General features: G+C 47.7%; 1 protein-coding gene across 1 annotated transcript in view; it reads left to right on the top strand.

The window, feature by feature from the left end:
* GLG1 (golgi glycoprotein 1) overlaps positions 1-23740 on the top strand; it is a 59840-nt gene extending 36100 nt beyond the window's left edge. Inside the window, exons 7-26 of the mRNA XM_042886023.1 lie at positions 385-568; positions 1871-2085; positions 4956-5077; positions 5786-5887; positions 7854-8007; positions 9331-9468; positions 10294-10380; positions 11252-11314; positions 11962-12075; positions 12449-12537; positions 13569-13686; positions 14516-14608; positions 15165-15302; positions 16093-16216; positions 16562-16704; positions 16923-17024; positions 17468-17575; positions 17947-18067; positions 19224-19330; positions 19602-23740. Of these exons, the coding sequence (XP_042741957.1) occupies positions 385-568; positions 1871-2085; positions 4956-5077; positions 5786-5887; positions 7854-8007; positions 9331-9468; positions 10294-10380; positions 11252-11314; positions 11962-12075; positions 12449-12537; positions 13569-13686; positions 14516-14608; positions 15165-15302; positions 16093-16216; positions 16562-16704; positions 16923-17024; positions 17468-17575; positions 17947-18067; positions 19224-19330; positions 19602-19769 (2490 nt within the window). The 3' untranslated portion in view covers positions 19770-23740. The remainder of the gene's footprint in view (positions 1-384; positions 569-1870; positions 2086-4955; positions 5078-5785; positions 5888-7853; positions 8008-9330; positions 9469-10293; positions 10381-11251; positions 11315-11961; positions 12076-12448; positions 12538-13568; positions 13687-14515; positions 14609-15164; positions 15303-16092; positions 16217-16561; positions 16705-16922; positions 17025-17467; positions 17576-17946; positions 18068-19223; positions 19331-19601) is intronic.
* Positions 23741-24040: the final 300 nt, after the last annotated feature.

Raw genomic sequence — 24040 nt, 5'->3', positions numbered from 1 at the left:
GATTGCTGTGCTGCAGAGCAAACCCACAGCACACGCTGTCTGCAGATGTGATGGGGAGGAGTTGCTTCTTGAGGGCATGGGGTGAGCGTGCCCCAGCACTGGGATAAATGTCAGCAACTCATCTTAGGTGCTGAGGATGAGTCATGCTCAGCCATCCCCCTCCACAAAAGCTGATGAACGTGCAGTTCTCTGCAATCTGCTTTTGAAACCTTTGGTCTGTTGACCTCAGTGTGGATTGTTAGCTGTATCACTTCTGTAGGAAAAGACAAATTTAACCACTGTCCAGCTCGAGAACCTCGGGCTTTGTTTAAAACACTTCTAACAGCAGATCCAGCTCTGCCATAAGCTTGTGGAAGCTAATTGCCATCCTGGTGTCTCCTGCAGTGCCGTGACGCGCTGACGACGCGCCAGAAGCTGATTGCCCAGGACTACAAAGTCAGCTACTCGCTGGCCAAGTCCTGTAAGAGCGACCTGAAGAAATACCGCTGCAACGTGGAGAACCTGCCCCGCTCCCGGGAAGCCAGGCTCTCCTACCTGCTGATGTGCCTGGAGTCTGCTGTGCACAGAGGTACGTGGGCTTCATTGGAGAGGTACGACCTGCTCAGCTGCTGACTTCAAGTTTCTGTTGGACATTTGAGCCAGAGCGTATTTATGGTCACCTTTTCCACGTAACCTTCGGTCTGACTTCGTTTGAAAGGCAGCTTTCCTCCTTGTGTGCTTCTGTCTGTCAGTGGTGTTTTGAAGATTAGAATAGCTGAAACAACCTCTGACATTGACTGTTGTTTGGGCAAGGAGTTCAAAATGCAAAATAGCAAATCCCACTTGGACCGCTGATGTGTAATTACAGATCCTTCTATTCACTGTTATCCAAACAGCCTTTTTTCCTCCTTTGTAGTAAGCATTAACAGTGCTAGTTTAACACACAGAATAGGCAACTTGTTTATTTGATGGAGATGTTCTCTCAGTCCTATGCCTCTTGTAAGTTATGTTCTTCCTCTCCGCTTCAGTAGCTTGAGTAAATGTCTTAACAAAAGCTAGGTAATAGGTGCAGGAGCTATCTGGAATGAAGCTAAGTGTGAGAACATTCTTTTTATGCACTGAGGTCAGCATTGAGCTGGGGAAGTCTTAACACCACTGACTCCACTGCAGGTGTAAGAGAGCCCTGTGCAGCAGGACCATGTTGAAGGTTCCCTGTGAAACTGCCATAATGCATCAAGTGGGCATGCTGTGTCCTCTGCATCTGCTCTGAGGAACTGTTTTTCCCCTTGGCGTTCAGCTGGTGGCTTATGATTCAGCAGCAGGTCTGCATGCTGCAGTGCCTCTGGCAGAGAGGGAAGAACTGCTGTAAGGCTGCAAGCAATCTGTGCATTTGTGACTCGGAATAACTTGTCAGTTCTGATTGATGTGGAAATGTGTGCCGCTCTGGGAAGAGTTTTCTTCCTTACCCTGCAGTAGGGCAGGAGCTTTCCTGAATGACCGCTCTGGGGTTGTTGACTTCTGCTTTCACAGCAGACAGGTTCTGCAGCGTGACTCACACTTGAAGCACGGCTTAGGAGGAGCACTCTATTGCACACAGCTCCATGGACTTGTGTGATATTGCCTGTAAGCCAGCGTTGCAGCGTAGGACCTCCAGTGCATGGGGTGGTGTAGATGGATGAATAGTTTGGAGGGGCACAGAACAAAATCCATCGCGTTCCTTTTGACTTCCAAACAATCCATCTGCATGGGATTACAGAAGAGCTTATAGCAGACATAAGCATCTTAAAAGATAGATTTCTGTGCTGCGCTTTGGTCCCTGTTCTTTCAAACTCAAATCAAGAATCCTGGCCAAGAAACATTAGCACTGAACCACAGTCTCCTCTTGTCCTAGGTCGGCAGGTGAGCAGCGAGTGCCAGGGAGAGATGCTGGACTACCGACGCATGCTCATGGAAGACTTCTCCCTGAGCCCAGAAATCATCCTGAGCTGCCGTGGGGAGATTGAGCACCACTGCTCCGGGCTGCACCGCAAGGGCCGCACTCTGCACTGCCTGATGAAAGTCGTGCGTGGAGAGAAGGGCAACGTGGGGCCCAACTGCCAGCAGGCGGTGAGACGCTCTTCTGTCTCTGCAATCCTGAGCTGCTGGGTTGGTAGAGCTCTGGCAGGCAGCGATTTGTCTGCTGATGTTCTGCATGGCCACAGAGATTGTGCTGCAGGCAATCCAGCTCTGCCGGGCACCGCTGAGTGCTGGAGGCAGTTGTGTAATTGCCATGGGATGAAGTATCACTTGCTGTCTCACAGCACGCTTGTAATGCTTTCTTATTTTTTTGCCCCTCAGAAAATACATTTTGAGTTGCGTTGCTCTGGATTTTGTATTTGAACTCCAGCAGTTCTTGAGTCCTGGTTCCTTGTCCTGGATGTAAGATGTAGGGAAGCTTTTTAAGTTTTAGGATCATGGTATCACTAAGGTTGGAAAAGAGCTCTCAAATCCCCAAGCCCAACCCCAGCCCACCCCCACCGTGCCCACTGCCCATGTCCCTCAGTGCCACATCCCCACAGCTCTGGGACACCTCCAGGGACCGTGACTCCCCCCATCCCTGGGCAGCTGTGCCACTGCATCACTGCTCTGGGGGAGCAGAAATTGTTCCTAATATCCAACCTGATCCTCCCCTGGTGCAACATAAGGCCATCACCACTCATCCTTGTTCTAAAGCATCCCTTCTCTTTTCTGTTCCTTTCGTGCTCTAACCCTGGAAGTGCACCAGAATCATCTCCATGCAGGCTGCCACTTCTTCTGTTGTTGCCATTTTGCTCAGCTTGAGTGATGGACGTGGCAGTTCAGGGACAGGCACAGCGTGCTGCTGCATGGCAGTGTGGCTGCAGCCACTGAAACAAAGGATCGTTCCTCTCCAAAATACCTTTTTGAAATGAGGTTGATTCTTTTGCCTTTTTTAAACTTTAATTTTGGCCCAGATGCGTCCTGTTTGAAAGCAGTTATTTAATGCTTGTTCTAGCTCATTAGTGCTGCTTCATGTGATATTATGTTTTTAGTACTTAATCCTGTTTTTAATGGCCCTTCAGCTGATGTATGTGAGATGAGCCTGGAAAAGTGGCATCGATGCAAAGCTGCTGAAGGAGTGCTACTGCTGATGCAGGAATTTGGGGAGATGCGTGTCCTTGACCTCCTGCAGTACATGGAACCTCTGTAGTCCATTTTCACTGTAAATGTAGCTTAAAACCCGGGGTCAGGATGTTGCAAGTCTGCATATGTTCTCATAAAATGATAGGTGGTTTCCATATTTTCTGGGGAAAAACAGTGTGGAAATCTAATGGTGTTTTTTTTTCCTAGTTCTCTTAAAATTAGACCACAGCTCTTGTATCTGTACAGTCAGTTAATGCAGCAGCAGGGCTTGTTAGTGACTCCCCCTGAAGTTCAGCCGTGTGTTCTGGTCTCTGCCAGTGACAACATGAGCAAATTGAATGCCGACTTTATAAAATACGATTTAGTTTTGATTTATTGCGTTGAAATGAGCTTCCTGCTTTTACTTTTTTTCTGCTTAATCTCATAAGGAAGAGAAAGCAGTCCCGGGTCTGTCTGTAGATATTGGCAGAGTGAAAACCTTGTCCCAGTGCTTTCGGTAGTGTCATTAGGAGCACTGATAATGCAATTTAATTCTTTCATAGAATCATTAGGGTTGGAAGAGACCAATCCCCAGGGCCAACCCCAGCTCAACCCGCCGTGCCCATTGACTGTCAGTGCTGCATCCCATAGGTCTTGGACACCTCCAGGGATGGGGACTCTGTGGCCTGCCCTTTGCAGCAGCTCTTGTGCAAGGAGGTTATGCAGAAGGGTGCCTGTGAATGAGGATGCTGGGATGGGTCCCTAAAAAAAGAGAGAGTAAAACCAGTGCTGCCCATCAACAAGGTACTGTCAGTAATGTGTGGTAGGAAGAAGACATTCAAACATGGGAAGATCCAAGAAGGGCTGAGTTCAGGCTGACATTCCTGATTAAGGAGTGAAAGGTCTTGGCCTCTGACATAATGAATGTTTTAGCACCCAGGCCTCTTACACCTGATAGCACCAAAAAACACCGAGGCAGCAGGAAGATGCTTTCCTGTGTAGTGCTCTGACCAGTGTGCTTAATCTGTCTGTAAGCAAATGTCAGCTTGGAGGGCTTATTCACCCATTCATCCTTGAGGGAGTAATTCCTGTGATCATACATGATCCTGCTCTGTATAACACCTGGCACAGTGATCCCAGCTGCCTGCATCCCCAGGCTGAGGCTGGGCATAATTAGCTTCAGCCCAGGAAATGCCGTGTTCCTCCCAGGCTGTCTTCTTGATCATTAAGCTACCTACTGGATAAATAGCCCTAGCTTTCATTTTCTCTGGTTCTCTGATGCTTTTTCTCCCCCTGTGCTTTGTGATGCTAGGGCTGGTGCCCCCTATAAGTATGCAGGCTGGTGTTTAGGTGCAAGCTTTGAAGGATGGAGGATAAAACTGTGAGCGTGCTTTTGATTTAGCTGGGCTGAGGACCGGTGACAAGAATCATTAAGTAAGTGTCAAGGTGGTCGCAGCGCAGCCCATTTGATATTGGTGTGCAGTTGCATTCTAAGCAAGCTCCTTTTTTTGCTCCCAGTTTGTCACCTACAAACGTTTGCATGTAGAACAGCAACATAAGGAGCTCTGGGGCTGTTTAGTCTCTGGTGTGAAACACGTGGGGCTGAGTATGACCTAGAGTGTGGAAGGCTGCCTCTTCCCCACTACCAGTGGGTGGAGTAGTGCGTTTGAGTTCCCACCTCTCCCTCCAGCAAATGCTTCCCAAATTCATGTTTGGAGGCTTGAGGAGGATCCCTGCAGAGGGACTGCAGCATGGGGCAGCAGATGATGCTTTATCCTGTGTTTCAGTGGGGCTCCTGGATCTTCTCCATGTGTGTATATGTATGTTTAGTTTTCTCTATGATTTCTTTCTTCCAGCTCCAAACACTGATCCAAGAGACGGACCCCGGTGCCGATTATCGCATTGACAGAGCCTTGAATGAGGCCTGTGAATCCGTCATACAGACTGCCTGCAAGCACATACGCTCTGGGGATCCCATGTAGGTGACTCTCTCTTCCTGGGTTATAACAAGCCTTGAAAGGGCTGCTTAACCAAGCAAGCCTGTGCTGCACAGACTGACATCTCCTGTGTCTTCAGGTCTGATGATACTGTCTCCTGAGCTAGGCTTTGCATTAAACATTCCTTCTGATTTTGTCATGTCTCAGATTGGCTGAGATAATTAAGAGGGTGGAATTGGAGGGTATAAATATGGTGTGTTGACGTTTGTCCTCTTTGTGAAAGAGAAGAAAGATAATCTTTGCTGTGTTAGAATGGCTTAGGTACAGTTTGTTGGGAAGCCTGATTTGGCAGTGCTGACTGTTAGAAGGAGGCCCAGTCTCTTCCTTACTGCAGTGGCAATGCCCAGTCATGGCTTGAAGCAGTGATGGAGCACCTGGTGGGAAGGCAGGGCCAACCCAGGGGAGTTCTGGTGCGAGCAGTGCACCTGAGTGACTGGAAGGGGTAGAGCCAGAATCCACCTCTTCCCAGCCCTCATTTTAGGGTTGGCAGTGGAGGTGAGGGCATCTCTAGCTGGAGATCCCTGCCTGCCTGAGGCCTTCCGAAGGTAAACAGCTCTTTTCTTTCATTTCTGCATCCTTGGCTGCTGCATTTGGGCTCGTTCTCATTCCACTGTAGCCAAAGACTTTGCCACTCTGCTATTATCATCGCATTACAGCATTACACTTACCTTTTCTCCTTCTGGTTTCAGGATTCTGTCCTGCCTGATGGAGCACCTGTATACGGAGAAGATGGTGGAGGACTGTGAGCATCGGCTCCTGGAGCTCCAGTATTTCATCTCTCGTGACTGGAAGTGAGTACTGTAAAACAAGGTTTATCCTCACTTGATGCTTGTATTTAGTGTCTGTATGCGTTAGTAACTCCTTGCCAGACTTGCATAGCCTTGCTCAGATGAAGGAGAACTGCCAAACATTCCGGATATGGGGGGCCTTTGTGCCCATCTAGAACAGGAGAAGCAGCAGCATGTTAGAACAGCAGTTTGCTGTTTTTAACTTAAATCAGGTGTTCGCATAAAAAGAATGATACAACCCGAAGAGGATTCTCTAGCTTTGAGCTCTGAAATTCAATGCATCTTTATTTAAAAGAACTTTCTCTGGCCACCGTGAATCTGAAGGTCACTTTCTGTATAGATGGCAGCCAGTTTTATCTGCTGTGAGCCTACAAAAAGGGAGTTATGAGAACGGAGTGTTAAGATCAACAAACAGCTGCTGTGGGGGGAGGTTCCCTGCTCCTCTTTCTGCCTTGCTTTGGGTCCCCTGGGTGTGATGGCTGCCTGTGGAGCGATGTAATTCCCTCTGGAGCACAACTTTACCTGTTTCTTCATGAAAACATGGCAGTGCTTTGTTTGAAACATCTGCAGAGCCTGTTGTGTCTGGGTGGGTTGAGGTGACTGGGAGTGAGGTGTACGTTAAGGCCAAGGTGACTGGGAGTGAGGTATGCATTCGTTAAACACAAAAGCTGAGGAAAGAATAAATGCTTGGCTTTCCTTGATCAGGAGGTGAAGGAGTTGAATTCACCAGGTGGAACTGCTGCAGGAAATGGGCCTCCATTGCTGCAAAGGGTACCTAAATGGGATTTACCTAAATGGGATGTTAAGAAAATCTGACACCCAGCTGTACCTGTGGGCAGCATTGCCAGCAGTTGAAAGCTGATAAGCACTGTGCATTTTCTCCATCCAAAATACACAAGGTTTCGTGGACCGCAGAATTTATGGCTTTGTGCCTGCTTGCTATTGACCTTGATGGCTGCCTCCATAGATAGATAGGAATACTTAATTTTTTTCCTGTTTTTCCCATCATTGCTGGTTCTCGTGCTTCTGCCACATTTCCAGCAGATAATTTATTGAGTCAAACAGGAGAAAGAAGGGAAGTGGAGTATTTACGTTTTCCTGGGAGTAAAGATAATTCTAATTCCTCTTGTAGGCAGAGCATCATTGGCTCCCCTTTCTCATTTACCCACTGAAGTTGGCTCAGATAAACTGTTTTATTCCATGCCTAGTATAGATGTACAGTAAGAAAACCATCATGTTTTTATTCTACTTTATTTTTTTGTGTAATTTAGTCCAGCAATGTAACTTGATGTTTGCCTTCTGAAGTGCTGGAAGAATCTGGAGCTCCCCTTTTGGAAAGCTGGGCCTCTCTCTCCCTTAACCTTAATGTCATTAGACACTGTCTTCAGAAATCTGCTCATGCAGTCCTCTCATGTGCAAAAGTAAAGGATGCTGAGTCTTCAGTTTGCTCAACTCCACAGCAGACAATTAACTGAACTCAGGTGCTTATGAAACTAGTTTCAAAATTGGATTGGGTTGGATGGGCAGCCCTGGGAGCAGATCTGGGGTTGGTGGCCGTGCCTGTGGCAGGGGTTGGAACTTGGTGGTCCCTGGGGTCCCTTCCAACCCAAGCCATTCTATGATTGAGTATGAAGCATGTATGAGATGGGTATGGGCCAGCTTTTGTGCTGCTGCAGTACATCAAGGAGACGATTACTTTTCTCGTGTTCTTTGGCTGGCATGCTGTGGGAGAGAATAGGAGGTGCTTCAGGAAGCACAGAGGGTTTGATCTGTAATTAAAGGCCTTTCTGCAGGATTAGGGAATTGATTCTAACCGGAGCGACCGGCGTTCTGCTGTTCAGACGGTGATGTTCCAGCCTTTGAAACTCGTAATGGATTTTTTTCCCCCTCGAAAGCATTTCGGAATACAACACCACAGGTTTGAGCGTGGAGGAAATAGCAGCGTGAGTGATGCTCTCTGTGTCTGCAGGTTGGATGTGGTCCTGTACCGAAAGTGCCAGGGCGACGCCTCCCGCCTCTGCCATACCCATGGCTGGAATGAGACCAGTGAGCTGATGCCCCCTGGGGCTGTGTTCTCCTGTTTGTACAGGCATGCCTACCGCACAGAGGAGCAGGGACGGAGGGTGAGTGCTGGCGTGCAGCTCGCTGCTGCTCCACCTGACATGTGCTGGCTGTGGCGTGCTGCAAGAACTCCCGAATCCTTGTTGGAAGGATTTAGCTTAGGTGTTGCACCAGGTCAGGTGTCCAGCTCCTTGAGCGTGCCCTGTAGGGCTGTGTTCCTGTTCTGAGAAGGCAGAATGACCGTGTGAAGATGTGACGATTGCCCACTCCCTGCATGTATCCGTGCAGATGCAGGGCAAGTCCTCCTTCTGCTCTTTCCAGAGTGCAGTGTGATTCCTTACAGATAGCTAGCGTAGCTACAGAACTGGTTTCATGCTGAAGGGCTTTCTGAGCCTAGCTGTCTTAAGCTGTTTCTAATTGAATTTTGAATTGAATGCAGCTTTGGATTATAGTCCCTTAAATTCTTCCTATTGATGCAAAACACGCTTTCAGTTCTTTGGAGCATGCTCTGCTGGTTGACGTGCTTTTGCTGCCTCTAGAGAAGACAGTAGGGATCTGACTTGCTGCCCTGCAGTCTGAAGATGTGCCATAATCACATCTGTTGGGTTCAGAGGTGCTCTTTTCAATTTTGCTGCCCTCTTGTGCCTCTGTTGAGGCATTCCTTTGATGTCAGCTGGGTGCTCGCATCCTATTCTGCCACTGTGCTGTACACCACTCCTCTGAGCCGGTGGGATTACACAGCAGGTTGGCTTAAAAAGGAATTTTGCAGTTGGATGTACGAGGTCTGTGGTGGCAGAGGTCAGCTATTGACTGGCAGTGTCATCTCTCTTTTAGGAATATCTTCTTTAAATGCCGTTGCTCACTGTGCTGAGTGGAGACTTTCTAATTCCATTTTTATGTTAGGACTGGCCAAAAAAAAAATCAATAGCTGCTCTGCCTCTAATATTGAAGAGAGAAAAGGCTTTTAACTCTTTATTTATTCATTAGAAGATGGGCTGGGGAGCAGCTGTCATTTTGAAAGTGCATGTTAAAATCAAACTTACCAGAGGTTGCATCCATACTTTTTTTGCAGCGCTGGGTAGGGCGCTCTGGGAGGGAAGTGTGTGAAGTTTTAAGCTCCAAACAGCACACTGCAGTTCTGCCAAGCACGGTACCAATACCCCTTGGTTTCCTACATTTGCTCTCTTCCTCAGCCTTGATGAATGTCAGCTCTGCTGTGCTGCAGTGGGCGCTGCTGGAAAGAATTTGTAGCTGGGCTTTGTTGCCTCATTCTGGGCTTCTGGTTTTGGTTTTGAACCATCCTTTCTTCCCTGTGGGCTTGGAGTGATGCAGCACGCAGTCAGAGAGCCAAAACGTGCGCTGAGTGCTCTTTGCCCTCTTTGCAGCTATCACGGGAGTGCAGAGCAGAGGTGCAGCGGATCCTCCACCAGCGTGCCATGGATGTGAAGCTGGACCCGGCCCTGCAGGACAAGTGCATGATTGACCTGGGGAAGTGGTGCAGTGAGAAAACAGAGACGGGGCAGGTACTGTACACGGAGCAACCCTGCTCTGTTTGCAAAGCTGGATGGGTGGGAAGGGCACAAAAGGGGGAAATGCAGGAACTTTGTGTGGCTGGTTATCTCTTTGGAGCCAAGAGTGTATTAAAAATGCATGCAGCTTGAAATGGAATCTACCCTAGCCTGGGGCTGAGTCCTATGAAGAAGCTTTGCGCTGTGGGTTCAAACGTTGAGTGGAACAAAATGAGGCCAGGGGATAGTTAACAAAAAGAACTTTATAGAAGCAACCCCACCCTGACTCTTATTTGTAATATTCTATTACAAGCTTGACATTTCCCACATAAACTTTATCCTATTCCCATCTGGCAAATACTGACATACTTCCTGTGTTTATACAGAGCTGAGCTAACATCTGCTGCTCTTTTAACTAAGTTTCAACAAATACTTTCATGTTAAATTGTTCTGCCCTAGCATGGCTGGAGGGAAGGAGCCATTCAGCAGCAGATGCCATAGAGCATAGGCCTTTGTCTTCCTGTCACAGATGGGTAATTAACCCCTCATTGAGGTTATTCCAAGGGCACTTGAGATGTGATATTCCAGAAGTGAAAATGCATCGCACAGCTTTTGAGAACAAATGATAACATTTTAGACCAAAATTCTTAACCATTTCTAGGTACATACATCACCCCCCCCCCGCCGCCCCCCATAAAAACAAAGCAAAGCAACTCAAACAGCATTACAGGAGCTTCATGGCTACCAAAGGAAGGGCAGCTTCCTGTGAGTTGCAATATCTCAGGCCTGGATTGCAATCTAGGATGCTCAGACCTTATGTTGAAACATCTATTTTGATAGGAACTGGAATGTCTCCAGGACCATCTTGATGACTTGGTGTCTGATTGCAGAGACATAGTGGGAAACTTGACTGAGCTGGAGTCTGAGGTAAGCATTTCCCAGCATGGGATGAAGGGAAGAGCAGTGGGGTTAAATGTGCCATTTTGACAGTACTTCTTTTTTAATAAAAGGGTGGTGCAGGAATGCAATGTGGGGTTAAGCATAGAAAAGCACTGCTGTCCTTTTTACCCCATATGTTGTTAGTTTTGATGGGGAGCCCTTGAGGAAGAGAACTGAGCAACAGGTAAGGTTGCAAGCAGGAGAAATGCCATCAGCAGACCAAAAGGGCTTAAGGTAAAGAAGCTTTGCATAAGTAGCTCACCTTTACTACAAGTCAAAATACATTCAGGGACCTTGGTTTCTTGTTCTGCTTGCAAGTAATTTTGAGTTGCAGCTTCCCTCTGGGCCCCAAATAGTTTGCAAGCAATAACTGCCATGCAGGACATTCAGTTATCCAGTGATGCCAGCAGCTCTGCTTGTTTCATGAAGCTGCATGTTTGAACATCTTGCCCCAAACTGTTTCCTGTACCTCTTAGTCAATGTTTTGCCCTAAGGGGATGCTTCCTTCCAGTGGTTACAAAATGCTTTGCTCAGAAATATCATTAATCTTTAACTCCTGCTGAAGTGCGGGATGCTTTCTAGTGCTGAGTATCCAATCTGGAGGAAAGTGGCTGAATTATCCAAGCAGTGAGTTGTTACCTGTGGAGGCCAGGCTGTTCCCTTAAGCTGGAAGGCTTGTCTTATGTTTACTGCATTGTTGGGGCCGTAGCATTCCCATAACCAAAGGGTGAAGCTTTGGATTGCATCTGAACAAAGCCTTCTAAACTGCTCTGAGTTGAACCCATACCAGGTTTTTTTCAGAGCCATTTTTTTCCTGGGCTGCATACAGTGAAAGTGAAACCTGGTGTGTTTTCTGCAGGACATTCAAATCGAAGCCTTGCTGATGAGAGCATGCGAGCCCATTATCCAGACCTTCTGTCACGTGAGTACTCAGTACCAGTATCCTCGGGAAGGAGCATTGTGGGAAAGGTCAGATCTTAATATTCTTGCTGTGCTTTCTGCATTTCAAAGGTAAAAGCAGAAATAAGCAGTTGCCAAAAGTGCTCAGTGGAAAAAACCAACCCCCCTCCAACAAGGCTTCGTAGCTCTGCATGGTACTCTGCATAGTAGCACAAAAACTGGAGTTGGAAGATTAACATTGCCCTGTAATTGGGAGTTACTTTTCACAGTTGATTGGAAGTGAAACTGTTTTCCTTCCTCCTGCCTTGAGCAGTGTGCTGAGCCATTCCTCTGTGTGCAGCTGCTCACGTTGCTGAAATAGCTTCCTCCATTGCTCCAGGACTGAGTAATTAAAGAGCAGTGAGAGCACCTGACTTAGTAACTCATGTGAGCATTGCATCCCTGCGTTATGTCCTGAGTTTAAAGCTGCATATGTCTGGGATGATTCTTCTCTGGGCTGTGTCTCTTAATGCCCCTCTTAATGTGGTCAGTGTGTGGGAGCCTGTGCTCACAGAAGAGACGTGTAAATCCCATTGCTCTCAGTTACTTCTGGGTGCAGGGGGCTAAAGGAGCGTGAAAACCCTGTCTTGTAAGGGTAGCTCATTTTTAAGCCTTTTGTCTGTCCTGCAGGAGGTTGCAGATAACCAGATTGATTCCGGGGACCTGATGGAGTGTTTAATACAGAACAAACACCAGAAGGAAATGAACGAGAAATGTGCAATCGGAGTTACTCATTTCCAGCTGGTAAGCAGTGCTTTTCTATGCTATCAGTGGGAACTGGTTGCATTTGAGGGTGTTGGCAGGAATTAGCTAATTATGATACCCTTTCCGTTTTTTAAGATTGATTTCCAACTGTATTGAGGTTGCCTTTGTGAATTCAGAGAGTTGTATTTGTGTGCCTGGTCACAGGCGGTCACTTCTGGAACAGACTCCAGACTTCTTCCCCCTGGCGTGTGATGGGGGGTCCTTGCTTCTTCAAAGGGGCAGCATCCCTGTGACATCCATGAGGATTAGTTGTGGCCAGAAGCATTTGCTGACTGCTTCACTTGAGTGTTCTTCCAGGCAACACGCACCATTTTTCTCCAGGTGACCAAAATCTCTCATTTCGTTCCTGCAGGTTCAAATGAAAGACTTCAGGTTCTCCTACAAGTTCAAAATGGCCTGCAAGGAGGATGTGCTGAAACTTTGCCCCAACATCAAAAAAAAGTACGTAGCGCCAAACCAGGCAGCATCCTAACTGTATGAACGTGTCCAAGAGTTGTGTGCAGAGTATTTCAGGACGTAACAGAAAGCATGGGCTTCCTCTGAAGGCTGACTTCTCTGTGGTGTTGCTGGTTTGTTCATTTCAGTGGGAAGCTTTTAGTATCCTTCTCCAAGATCTAAATTGCACTTAACGTCAATCCTGTTCATGGGTGGCAATACTACTGCTTGCAGTTTATGATATGAATGCCCTTCTCTTGATAGAAAAAGGTTGGTTGCAGTGCTGCGTAGGTGATAGAATCATAGGATGACCTGGGTTGCAAAGGAGCACAGTGCTCATCTCTTTTCAACCCCCTGCTGTGTGCAGGTCACCAACCAGCAGCCCAGGCTGCCCAGAGCCACATCCAGCCTGGCCTTGAATGCCTGCAGGGATGGGGCATCCACAGCCTCCTTGGGCAACCTGTGCCAGTGCCTCACCACCCTCTGGGGGAAAAACTTCCTCATAACATCCAACCTAAACCTCCCCTGTCTCACTTTAAAACCATTCCCCTTGTCCCATCACCACCCACCCTCACAAACAGCTGTTTCCCCCTCCTGTTTATCCCCTCCCTTCAAGCACTGGAAGGCCACAGTGAGGTCTCCCTGAAACCTTCTCTTTTCCAAGCCAAACAAGCCCAGTTCCCTCAACCTTTCCTCACAGGAGAGCTGCTCCAGCCCCCTGATCATCATATAGAGATATATACCTTTGTGTATTTCTGAGGTTTAGTGGTTACAGTTTGTCTTTTCTGACATGCTCATCAACTTTAAGAGCACAGGTTTTGGTGGCCAGTAGCTTTGTAGGGATGTTCAGAATATTACTGTGTCTGTTGGTTTAGATTGCCATTAGACATCACCAGTTTTAGGGGCTTGAATTGCAATCCCATGACTCGGAGCTGTGCCACTAGACACTTCAGGATGCTGTTATGTGTAGATCCTTGGGGTTGTGGCTGATCAGAGCGGAGGATACGTGGGTTAAAAACCTTCCTTCTGTTCTGCAGGGTGGATGTAGTGATCTGTCTGAGCACAACGGTGCGCAATGACACTCTGCAGGACGCCAAGGAGCACAGGGTGTCTCTGAAGTGCCGCAAGCAGCTGCGTGTGGAGGAGCTAGAAATGGTAAACGTGTGAAACTCGTGGTCTGCCTGCTCTTCTGGCAAGGTCTTTCAGTCCCAACTTCCTATTTTGTGCACCCTGGAACAAAATGAAGCTCGTTTGTATGGTGTGTCTCATTTATGGTTTCCACTGTTCTTACAACGCCGGGCTCGATTGACCTTGGCAGTGAAAAATAACGACTGTCTGCTTCAGTGCCTTCAGTGTAGGCTTGTGAAGGCTGAGAAAACTAAGTGGTCATTGGAATTTCAGCTAGAAGTGATGATGATGAGTGTTCAGTAGCGTGCTACACGTGCCTGTGTCCTTACAAGTCCTCTTGGAGCAAGTACGAGCTTCATTTTACAGACTGAGGAGAGGAGAACAGATGAGCTGCCTTGAGTCCAGCTGCTCTAAGCTGCTGTGTGTATAACTGGGGGTAGCATGCAAGGCCACCTCTGAGCTTTCTGCTGCAGTACTGACAGCAGCATGCTCTTTGTTTGGGCACTGCTAAAAGCAGGAAGCTCCATTTGCATCCTATAGATCACCCAGCAGATGGATGGCTGCTGGGTGGTCCTCACTGTTCACCTGATCTTTTAGCTGGCTCAGGCCTTTGTGTCAGTGCCCTTCTAGGAGGAGCCTGGGAAACAACTGCTTACCTCTAGCATTGTGTTTTAAACAAAAACACCCCGCAGTCACCATACAAAACTGATAGCCTGCATGGATTGGCAAAGTTTAGTTCCTGTTGACGTTTCTTACCCCCATTGAATCAAAGCTATGACCTCCCTTTGTAAGCAGATGGCTCTGTCTGAACTGTATTAGTCCCAGTTAAAAGTTTGTGCTGGAATCTCTCCTGCAGACGGAGGACATCAGACTTGAACCAGAGCTCTATGAGGCTTGTAAAAGTGACATCAAGAATTACTGCCAGAACGTTCCCTATGGCAATGCTCAGGTAATGGATCACCTGAATAATTTATTATTTAATTTACCTTCAGAAACTTTTTTTTTTTTTTTTTTTTTTTAGATCATTTTTAACTCTCCCTGCAGGTTTATGCTTTCATTTTGATATTACTGAAATCTTCTGTTGCTATTTTGGAGCATTGTATTTTTTTTCTGCCAGTTCCCAAGCCTTTAATACTGCATGAATGCATTGCTGTGAGCGTGCAAAATTAGCATGATGGTGCTGATATAAAGCTATTAGCTGCTGGTGACTGCAGATGTTGCTGAAGGTTTTGTAGGTATAATCTGCAGGATGAGGTTTGGGGTTTTGGAGCAGGTCCAGGTCACCTTTATTGCGTTACATTTGTTTGTGGGAAAAGATGAGCTTGAAGCAAGTGGTGGAAATAAGCAGTGGTAACGATTTGTCTGATAAAATCTAGGCACCATAAACGTACTTGTGCTGATGGGTGAAGATGGTGAGCCAGCAGGGGGGCACAGAGGTGGATTGGAGCAGCAGAGGGTGGAATCATGCCAACAGCAAGCCTGACCTGGTTGTAATTGTGTTGTAGATCATAGAATGCCTGAAAGAAATCAAGAAGCAGTTGAGTACCCGGTGCCACCAGAAGGTGTTCAAGCTGCAGGAGACAGAGATGATGGATCCAGAGCTGGACTACACACTGATGAGGGTCTGCAAGCAGATGATCAAGGTGACGGGTGTTTGCTGATTCCAGAGGGTGAGGTTTGGACATGGAAGTGCCTCGAGCCGGTTTTGGACTTTTGGACAGTTTTGGACTTCCCATAGGCTTCTTAGAAAATGTCTGTGTAGTTTCAAAGTGTGATTGCTTCCATGCAAGTAGTCAGATTCTCAACTCAGAATCAGGTTTCTTCAGGGTTCTTCCCTTCTAACTTACTCTGAGTATCAGATCAAAGCCTGCACAGCGGTAGATTTGTCTTCAAGTGCCAGCAGAACGGAGGAGGAAGTCTGTGAGGCTTCCCATGGGGCTCATACAGTCACTCCCCTTGCTGTATATTGCACTGTCCTTTAAGCAAGGTGGAGAAGCTGAGGTTACAGAGAGGAGTGGCATCTTCAGCTCGCTGCTGGTGCACGTAGACTTTCATCAGCCTGATAAGCAGGCAAAAATTGTGCAGAAACCTGCTTGCTTAAAATCAGAAACGCTGCCTTAAAGGACCCGTCTTGCAAATACACTTGCTGTCACTTGTGAAAGAAAATAAAAAGCAGAAGTCTCTTAGTGCTACCAGTGCAAGCTGAAGGCTGGAAACAAGTCAGGAGTCTACAGCTTGGTGCTCACCCCATAAGCACAGGTCTTTGTGCCCATGGGCAGCTGAGAGACTGGTACTATTCTTAATAGGAAATAGTGGGGTTGGGGAGCATGGGGTTCTCTGCACCTCTGGGCTGGGTGTGTGGTTATTCTCTTCCATGAGTCTCCATGTTTTCACGTCTCCAGTGATAAAACCTGCACCTTTTTGTTTTTACAGCGTTTTTGTCCAGAAGCAGACTCAAAAAACATGTTGCAGTGTTTGAAACAGAACAAGAACAGTGAAGTGATGGATCCGAAGTGCAAGCAAATGATAACCAAGCGCCAGATCACACAGAACACAGGTATTCCCTCCTGAATAAAGACCTTAATAACTGTCTGCTTGAGCCAGTGAGTGATCTGCGTGGCTGGGACAAAACTGACCTGGTTTCTTACACAGCTGTCAGTGCACACACTTAACTTTCTTCTGCCCAGTTCTTGAGGGCCAGCACGCAGAGCTGCTTCGCTCCCAAAGCACCGCTTACCTAGTTACAGTTGATTAGTGGAAAACTCTTATTTTGTTCCCCAAAGTTAAATGTATGAGGAAAAACTGTGACTTGGGAAATCTCTGTCAGATCTCTTGGAGCGTTACGTGCTGCAGTGTGAGCAGGTGGGTGCTCTAATGATGTTCTGTGATCTTTCCTGGTTAGATTACCGCCTCAACCCGGTGCTGAGGAAGGCCTGCAAAGCAGACATACCGAAATTCTGCCAGAATATCCTGAATAGAGCCAAGGATGACACAGAGTTAGAGGGGCAAGTCATCTCCTGCCTGAAGCTGAAGTACGCAGACCAGGTGAGCAGCGCTGAGGCTGTGCTGGGTTGTGCTGAGCAGCTCTCACTGAATAACAAATTAAATTGCGCTCAGTTTCTTCAGTGCACCTAATATATACACAGAAATGGGGTTTTATGCTCCTGCACGGCAGGTAGGGAGTACACAGGTTAAGATGCAAGGGGATTGATTTATGAGAATGGAGGTGATTGAGTGGGTTAATGACTTTCTCCGCTCAATAGCGTCTCTCTCCAGACTGCGAGGACCAAATTCGAGTGATAATCCAGGAATCAGCTCTTGATTATCGACTGGACCCCCAGCTTCAGATGCACTGCTCTGAAGAGGTAGGAGAAGCAGCTCTGCATTTGCTTATTCCGAATAAAAACCCCATTCATGTCTCATGAAGTCCCTTCTCAATCAGTGACTGTGACTGTGAGAGAAATACTGCTTTCTTTTTGTCCTTCTGGTCTTGTCAAGCTTAACTGCAATACAATCAGATCTGACCTTTCACTCTTAACAGCCTGAACAAGCCACATCTCAAGTGTTGCTTGTGTTTCTATGCTATCTTTCCTCCCTGCCTTCCTCTCAGTGCAGCGACGTGGACTTCTTGCTGTTGGGTTCTGAAGGTTACGCATTACTGAGTGCATCACATCTGGCACAGATTTCTGGGTGGGAAAGTAACCTGTGTTCTCTAGCTGAACCCTCTCATGAACTGATGTATTGAGATATCAAAGGCACAGTCATTGTCATTAACCACTGATTCATTAAAATGCCTTCTTTGCAATAGATTTCCAGCTTGTGTGCTGAAGAAGCAGCAGCTCAGGAGCAGACTGGGCAGGTGGAAGAATGCCTGAAAGTAAACCTGCTGAAAATAAAAACCGAAATGTGCAAGAAGGTAAAGGAGATGTGCTGGATGAGCTCTGAAAGGCATCTCATCCCTGCACTATTTGGGGTTCTTAAGTACTTTTGTAGATCCCAACCCAGGCCGTGTTATAGCCAGCATGGAGGCTTTGCATTTTAGAGCAGTGTGGTTATTTCAGTCGAGGTAACTGTGCTTACCCTCATAAAGCAGAACATTTAATCCAGCCTCAAACAGCCTAAATTCATACCTTTATCCAGTGGTGGTGTTGTTTGGCATGATGCTGGGTTGGAAAAGGTGCTGCACCTTTCAGAAGTGCAGAGCAGCAGGATCTGTGCTGTTTTCTTCTCTCCTGTTTTTGTTGTTGCTTGAGATGTGCTTGCAATTTCTTCTCCCCCCCCCCCCAGGAAGTGCTCAACATGCTGAAGGAGAGCAAAGCAGATATCTTTGTGGACCCAGTGCTGCACACAGCCTGTGCCCTGGACATTAAACACCACTGTGCTGCTATTCCTCCAGGGAGAGGACGCCGTAAGTGCTCGTGCTTCCTTGTGCAACCTCTGAGTCCTGAGGGCCTTAAGCTGCCTTTTCATACCAGCATGATCTTAAGTACCAGATATTTCTGCTGTTTTTCTGTGGGCTGGAACTGCTGCAGAAGTGATGGATGCTGCTGGATGGGGGTGTATCAAGCAGTGTTCAGTCCTCCCTTCTGCCCAAGGCAGCAGGATCAGTTCTGCAGTCCTGATGTCGTATCCTTGCAGCCTGTCTGCTGTTTTTAAAGAGAGTGTATTATGTTCCATTATTAATTGTAGAATGGCCTGGGTTGCAAAGGAGCACAGTGCTCACCCAGTTCCAACCCCCTGCTGTGTGCAGGTCACCAACCAGCAGCCCAGGCTGCCCAGAGCCACATCCAGCCTGGCCTTGAATGCCTGCAGGGATGGGGCATCCACAGCCTCCTTGGGCAACCTGTGCCAGTGCCTCACCACCCTCTGGGGGAAAAACTTCCTCCTAACATCCAACCTAAACCTCCCCTGTCTCAGTTTAAAACCATTCCCCCTTGTCCTATCACTGCCCACCCTCACAAACAGCCGTTCCCCCTTCTGTTTATCTGCTCCCTTCAAATATTGGAAGGCCACAGTGAGGTCTCCCCGGAGCCTGATTCATGTGATTACTGAAAAAAGCATGAAATCAGTTCCATAGCCCTTCTGTGAAATCCTTGCTCAGGTAAATCCTGTTCAGAATAAGTGAGTGGGATCAATTTTGCAGTGATGTGTATCTGATGTGTATCTTCACCCTATATCAGCTTTGTGCAGCTCCAGCTTATGCCCGTGCTATAGTAGGCTGTATCAAAGGCTTCCCTGAGTCTAAGCTGCTTCTCTTACAGAAGCAAATCACTTTAGTTTCACAAGATTTACTCTTAGCCAATCCCTCTGATCCTGCTTTGTTCCTGTCAGTATTTGCCCACGGTTGGCTTTTTGTTTCGGTATGTTTGACAGGTAAAATTAATTCCCTTCAAAGGGAAGCCAGGGCTTTGTGTGCAGTTCAACAGCCTAGTGGGTCCGTTTAGAAAAGCTGAGCAACCATCAGCCTCACATAGAACTGAAATATCCCTTTCCAGCAGCCTTTCCACAGCACGTGGTTGAAGGCACGGTTTCCATTTTGTAACACTATCTTCTGCACATCACAGAAATGTCATGCCTAATGGAAGCTTTGGAGGACAAGCGTGTGAGGCTGCAGCCTGAATGCAAGAAACGCCTTAATGATCGTATTGAAATGTGGAGCTATGCTGCAAAGGTGAATATGGGACAGATTTAAGGATCTTCCTTGGTTTTTTTTTTTTGCATTGGATCTTTCTGTTGCAATGTGTTCTACCGAAAGCCTGAGCTTTAGGAACATTGTTGTCTTGCAGTGCTGTTCAGCGTTTTGAGGTTTTAGAGGAGAAAAATAAAAACCAAATTTTCAGTTTAACTTATAATTGTTGCAACAGATGGCAGCCCTTACGAAATAACCAGGCTGAGTCGCGCGGAAAGCACGGCTTGGCTCATTGATTCCCTCTCACCCCTAGGTTGCCCCAGCGGAAGGCTTCTCTGACCTTGCCATGCAAGTTATGACCTCTCCGTCCAAGAATTACATATTGTCTGTGATCACAGTTGGCATCTGTGTACTCTTCCTGATCGGCCTGATGTGTGGACGCATCACCAAGCGGGTCACAAGAGAGCTCAAGGACAGGTAGAGCCTGGATCGCCTGCTGGAGAAATGCCTGCCCAGTGCCCGGTTTTGTACAGCCCTCCTCTGTATAGTCTACCCACCCCCTCTTGTGAGAGAGGAGAGTAAAAAGAAAAAAAAAAAATTAGAACAGCAGCAGGTGTTGGCTCAGTTTTCCCATCCTGGATCTCATCCACAGCATCTTCATCCTATGAAAGTTTATGTGCAACATTGGCAGCCCAGCCAGCAGCTTTTGTTATCCCTTTGTTAGCAGACTCTCGTTTACCTGCCTGTAGACAAGTCTCTGTTGTACTGTTGGAACTGCCTTCACTCTCCAAATCAGACTGAAACGACCTGCAGCTCAAGCAGTTTTTAAGTAAATTTTTAAAGGAAGACATATATCTGCGTACCAACAATATGATTTAGGTAACGGTTCGTACTGAAATACAGTCCTCCTCTGTGGCTGGGTGAAATGGAGGCAGGAAGGTAAAGGGTAAATTGCATCTCGCACCACAGTTGGCCTTGTTTTGGACATCTTGCTCATCTTGTGTAAAGCATCTTCAGAGCATAGTCTGGGACAACCTATGGACACCGGCACCGGTGTCCCCTCCTAGTGAATATCCTGCTTTTGTTACTGTGGATTCTTTTGGCTGAAAAGATGTCCTCCCTTTCTTCCTCTGCTGCTCAAGATAGAATAAAGTACCGACCAGGATTAAGTACTCATGTGAGCTGTACGACTTCAGTAGATTGAAGACATGGCGTGGACACGAGGCTGTAGAGCCTGTCCGTAGTGTGCAGTGCTGCTGTCAGCAGGCAGGAGGTGCCTGGATTGGTTACTTGGTCAGTGTTTTTATTAGTGATGATGCAGTGACGTTTTAACACTCCTTTTCTTTCACGTTGCTGCTGTTAAGCTGTTACCCTTCCCAGTTAACTTCCTACAGGTAGTACTGACACCCTGGCAGCACAGTGCTTTGTCAGTGATGCAGGATGCGACTGAACGCTCGACCTGGCCGCTCTGACAGCTACGTGTGGGCCAGCACAGTGGTTTGTAACTGGCCTCCACCTTTTGAATTGTAGCGCTGTTTTTAGTTTCCTCACAGCGACAGTCGATGAGGATAGCAGCTGTGTTCCCTGGGATGCAGGTGCTGGTCCTGAAAGCCAGGTAGGAGGGGAGGGGAAGAGAATGGTATGGTGTGAAAGGCAGACGTGTCGGTGTGTGCACATGGGTGCCCTGGAAGGAGGTGTTCTGGAAAAGCTGTGGCTGTCATCTTTGTTCCTTTAGTGCTAGAAGGAGAGGTGGGGAAGCCACATGCTGTGGTCAGAGCCTGAGCAGATGGATTTCCCCAACGCTTTCGACCTAGAAAGGACTGCACAAGAGCCAGCACAGTGTGTACAGTAGGGTGTGCTTTATCAGCCTTCTTGATGTGCTCTCCTGCGTGTGTGCTGCAGTAAAAATCACGTGCCTGACCCTGTCTAGCTGAGGCTGATGCTTAAACCATGACTTTATTTTCCCTCTTAGCACGCTGTGAGGTGAGATCTGACGTTTTCCAGTTCTCCGCATTATTCTCTGATAATGAGGGAGGTGGCTTTGAGACATCCTGGAATGTGGACCAGCAGATTCCCATGATGCTGCATGTACAGAAAGGCAAATGCAAAATACTGTGATGGCTTTTGCTGCCTCTTTGAAGTGCTAGAAAGCTGTACCACATGAAGCTTCTTGCAAGCGTTCCTTCATCCTGCTCTGAGGATGGACAGCAAGTGGTTGGTGATGCAGGTGATCCTTGCTCTGCTAGTGAGCCCTTCTGTCTCTGAGCATTCTGAGCACAAGGCTGGGTGGTAAAGGAAGTCTGAGCATGAGGATTCAGTAGAGGACTGGTGTGTGCTGGTGTCAGTGGGGTCGTTAGGTAGAACAGAAACCAAACCTGCATTTCCTCCCCCCTTATCCCCAGTGCTGATGGAGCTAAATGAGTCCTCTGTAAACGTGAACTGGCATGGAAAAGGAGCTCTGTCACACACAGAGCACAGGTGTATGACGCTTCAGATGTTAATTTGGCAGTTACAGATCATTTGGTGTGACAGTCTGGGAGCTACCATTACTGCGGCAGAGGTGGGAGAGAAGGGGAATCGCGTGCAGTCTTGCTTGCATGATACAAGCCCTGCTTCTTGAACATCTCTCAGGCACAAGGAAATTGCTGTTGGGGCTTTTTTTAACCTCTTGTGACTTCCAAAAAGGCATTTTGTAACCTGGTTAGATTGAAAAGCCGAATGAAGATGGTTTGTTGTCTAGAAGTAGCATCTTCCACTGAATTCCAAATGAATGGCGTTGCAGTGAAAGTTGTAGGTTTGTAGCTATAGCTCTGAATGTAAACCATGTTCCACTGTGAAGGTAACTTCTGTGTGTTCTGGGTTGGGTTGTTGTTTTTTTTTTTTTGCTTTGTGATGTGGAGAAGGTGGATGCAGGGGATGAGCCAAGCTTCCTGCATTCTCGCTGGCTTCGGAGATGGCGTGCTGATGGATTCTGATGTGACACTTGAGAATCGTGAGAGCCCGCAGTGCTGGGGGCAGAGGCAGATGCTGACTGCATCTCTGCAAGTTTCCTTCCAGCATCCTTTGTGGCTGTGCATTTGTAAAGGTGTGCTGCTGGGCAGAGGGATCAGGCCTTTGTAGCGGTAAGCCTTATGCTTGTGTTTTAAAATTGGACTTTCTGACACTGCTGATGACCAGTTTTGCTTTTTTTTCCTTTACTGGATATGTACCCAATCCCAACCTCGAGATGCTCTCCTCCTCCTCCTCTATACCTAAAAATCTAAGAGTTCTCAAAAGCACAGAAACCCCACCAAAGTACTCTTCCAAAATTAGCCTGTGTTGCCAGCACAACACCTTGCCCACAGGTTTTCCATTGCGATGGTGGTAAGAACTTCTGCTGCTGCTGCCTTGAAATCAAGGGAGCCTGTTGCGGTTTGGTGGAAAGCGCTAGAACTGTAATCAGCCCGAAAAGCGTTGGTGGGGGGAAGGTTGCATTCTGCAGAATGCTGTGAGAGTCTTTGTCCTTACTGCAGAACCACGTGCAGAGCTTGCCCTTGGTGTGGGGACGCTTGTGCTGCTAGGAAGGTACAGGCAGGAGAGGGGCTGGCAGCCAGCAAGGCGTGCAGCTCTTTGTAGTTGTGTTTCCTGATGGTGCGCTGGGAGGACGTGGGCAGCTCCAGCTAACCTCTTAGCATTCATTCTTGCTGACCTTAAGAAATAACCTTATTTATTGCTCGCCTGGCGGGTCTAACTGAGTCCTTTTGCTGAGTTCCAGCGTAGCTTCCTCCTGCCTTGCTTCTGCCCTTCAGGCTGTTGCATGACTGACGTGGCTAGGGATGGTGTTCCTGGTGCTTGCAGTGATGCCTGGCTGTATCTGCCTTACCAGAGAGGACTGGGGAAGCCCGAACAAACGAACCCGCAGGGATTGTGTGGAATGGCAGTGGTGGAGGGGATGGGATGGGGGCAGCAGCCCTCCAGTCTGTAAGCACAGAAATGTATCATGGGGGGAGAGCAGCGGTAAAGCAGAGCTGCCTTGCATCTGAGCATGTTGTAGAGGAGGAAGCGCGCTCCAGGAGGGATGGTGGCTTCTACTAAAACAACTCAGTGTTTCGTTTGCAGTGTGGCAGGGGGTGTCTGTCCCTCTTCCCCCCCCACCCCCAGCAGTGTGAAACAGACCCAGCAACCTCTCATTGTGCAGCGAAGGCTGTTTGAACTTAACTCTTTTTTTTTGTTGGTTTTTAATGTGACATTAACGAGACTTTTCTTTTCTTTTTGTAAATTGTTTTCCTTTCTGTGTATAAAATCCTGGCCGTTTCTCGTTTGGTTGTGTTTTTTTTTTTTTTTTTTTTTTTTTTTTACATGTTCATGCTGTGTAATTTTGAGGTGTTACTGAGATTCTGAACATAATGTGCATTTTTTTTTTCTGTACAGATGAAATGGGAGAATTTAATAAAAAGAGTCTGCAGGTTTTTACTTGTTGTGTTCACATTTATTTTTGATTCTGGCCTTCCACCCTCCCTGTAGATGCTCTCGCTCCCCCAACGCAATCCGCAACGCGCTGCGTCCCCTTTAAGGGAAACCCATCGGGGGCGTGGCTAGCGGTAACCACGCCCCTTCGCTCAGTGCTGGTCTGCGATTGGCTGCGATGCGGCGCGCCGAGCGGCTGTCGTGCTGCCGCCCGCCTGCCGTAAAGCGCGGAAGGTCAGTCCGGCCTCCCGCCGCCAGGTGAGCCGCCGCCCGGCCCGGCTCCCCCAGCCCCGGAGCGGCCGCAGC

The sequence above is a fragment of the Lagopus leucura genome, unplaced genomic scaffold (assembly GCF_019238085.1).
Source record: "Lagopus leucura isolate 7727_CA_CO unplaced genomic scaffold, USGS_WTPT01 Super-Scaffold_100054, whole genome shotgun sequence".
NCBI lineage: Eukaryota > Metazoa > Chordata > Aves > Galliformes > Phasianidae > Lagopus > Lagopus leucura.
The sequence above is the reverse complement of the archived record's forward strand: the minus strand, read 5'-3'. Positions and strand labels throughout refer to the sequence as shown.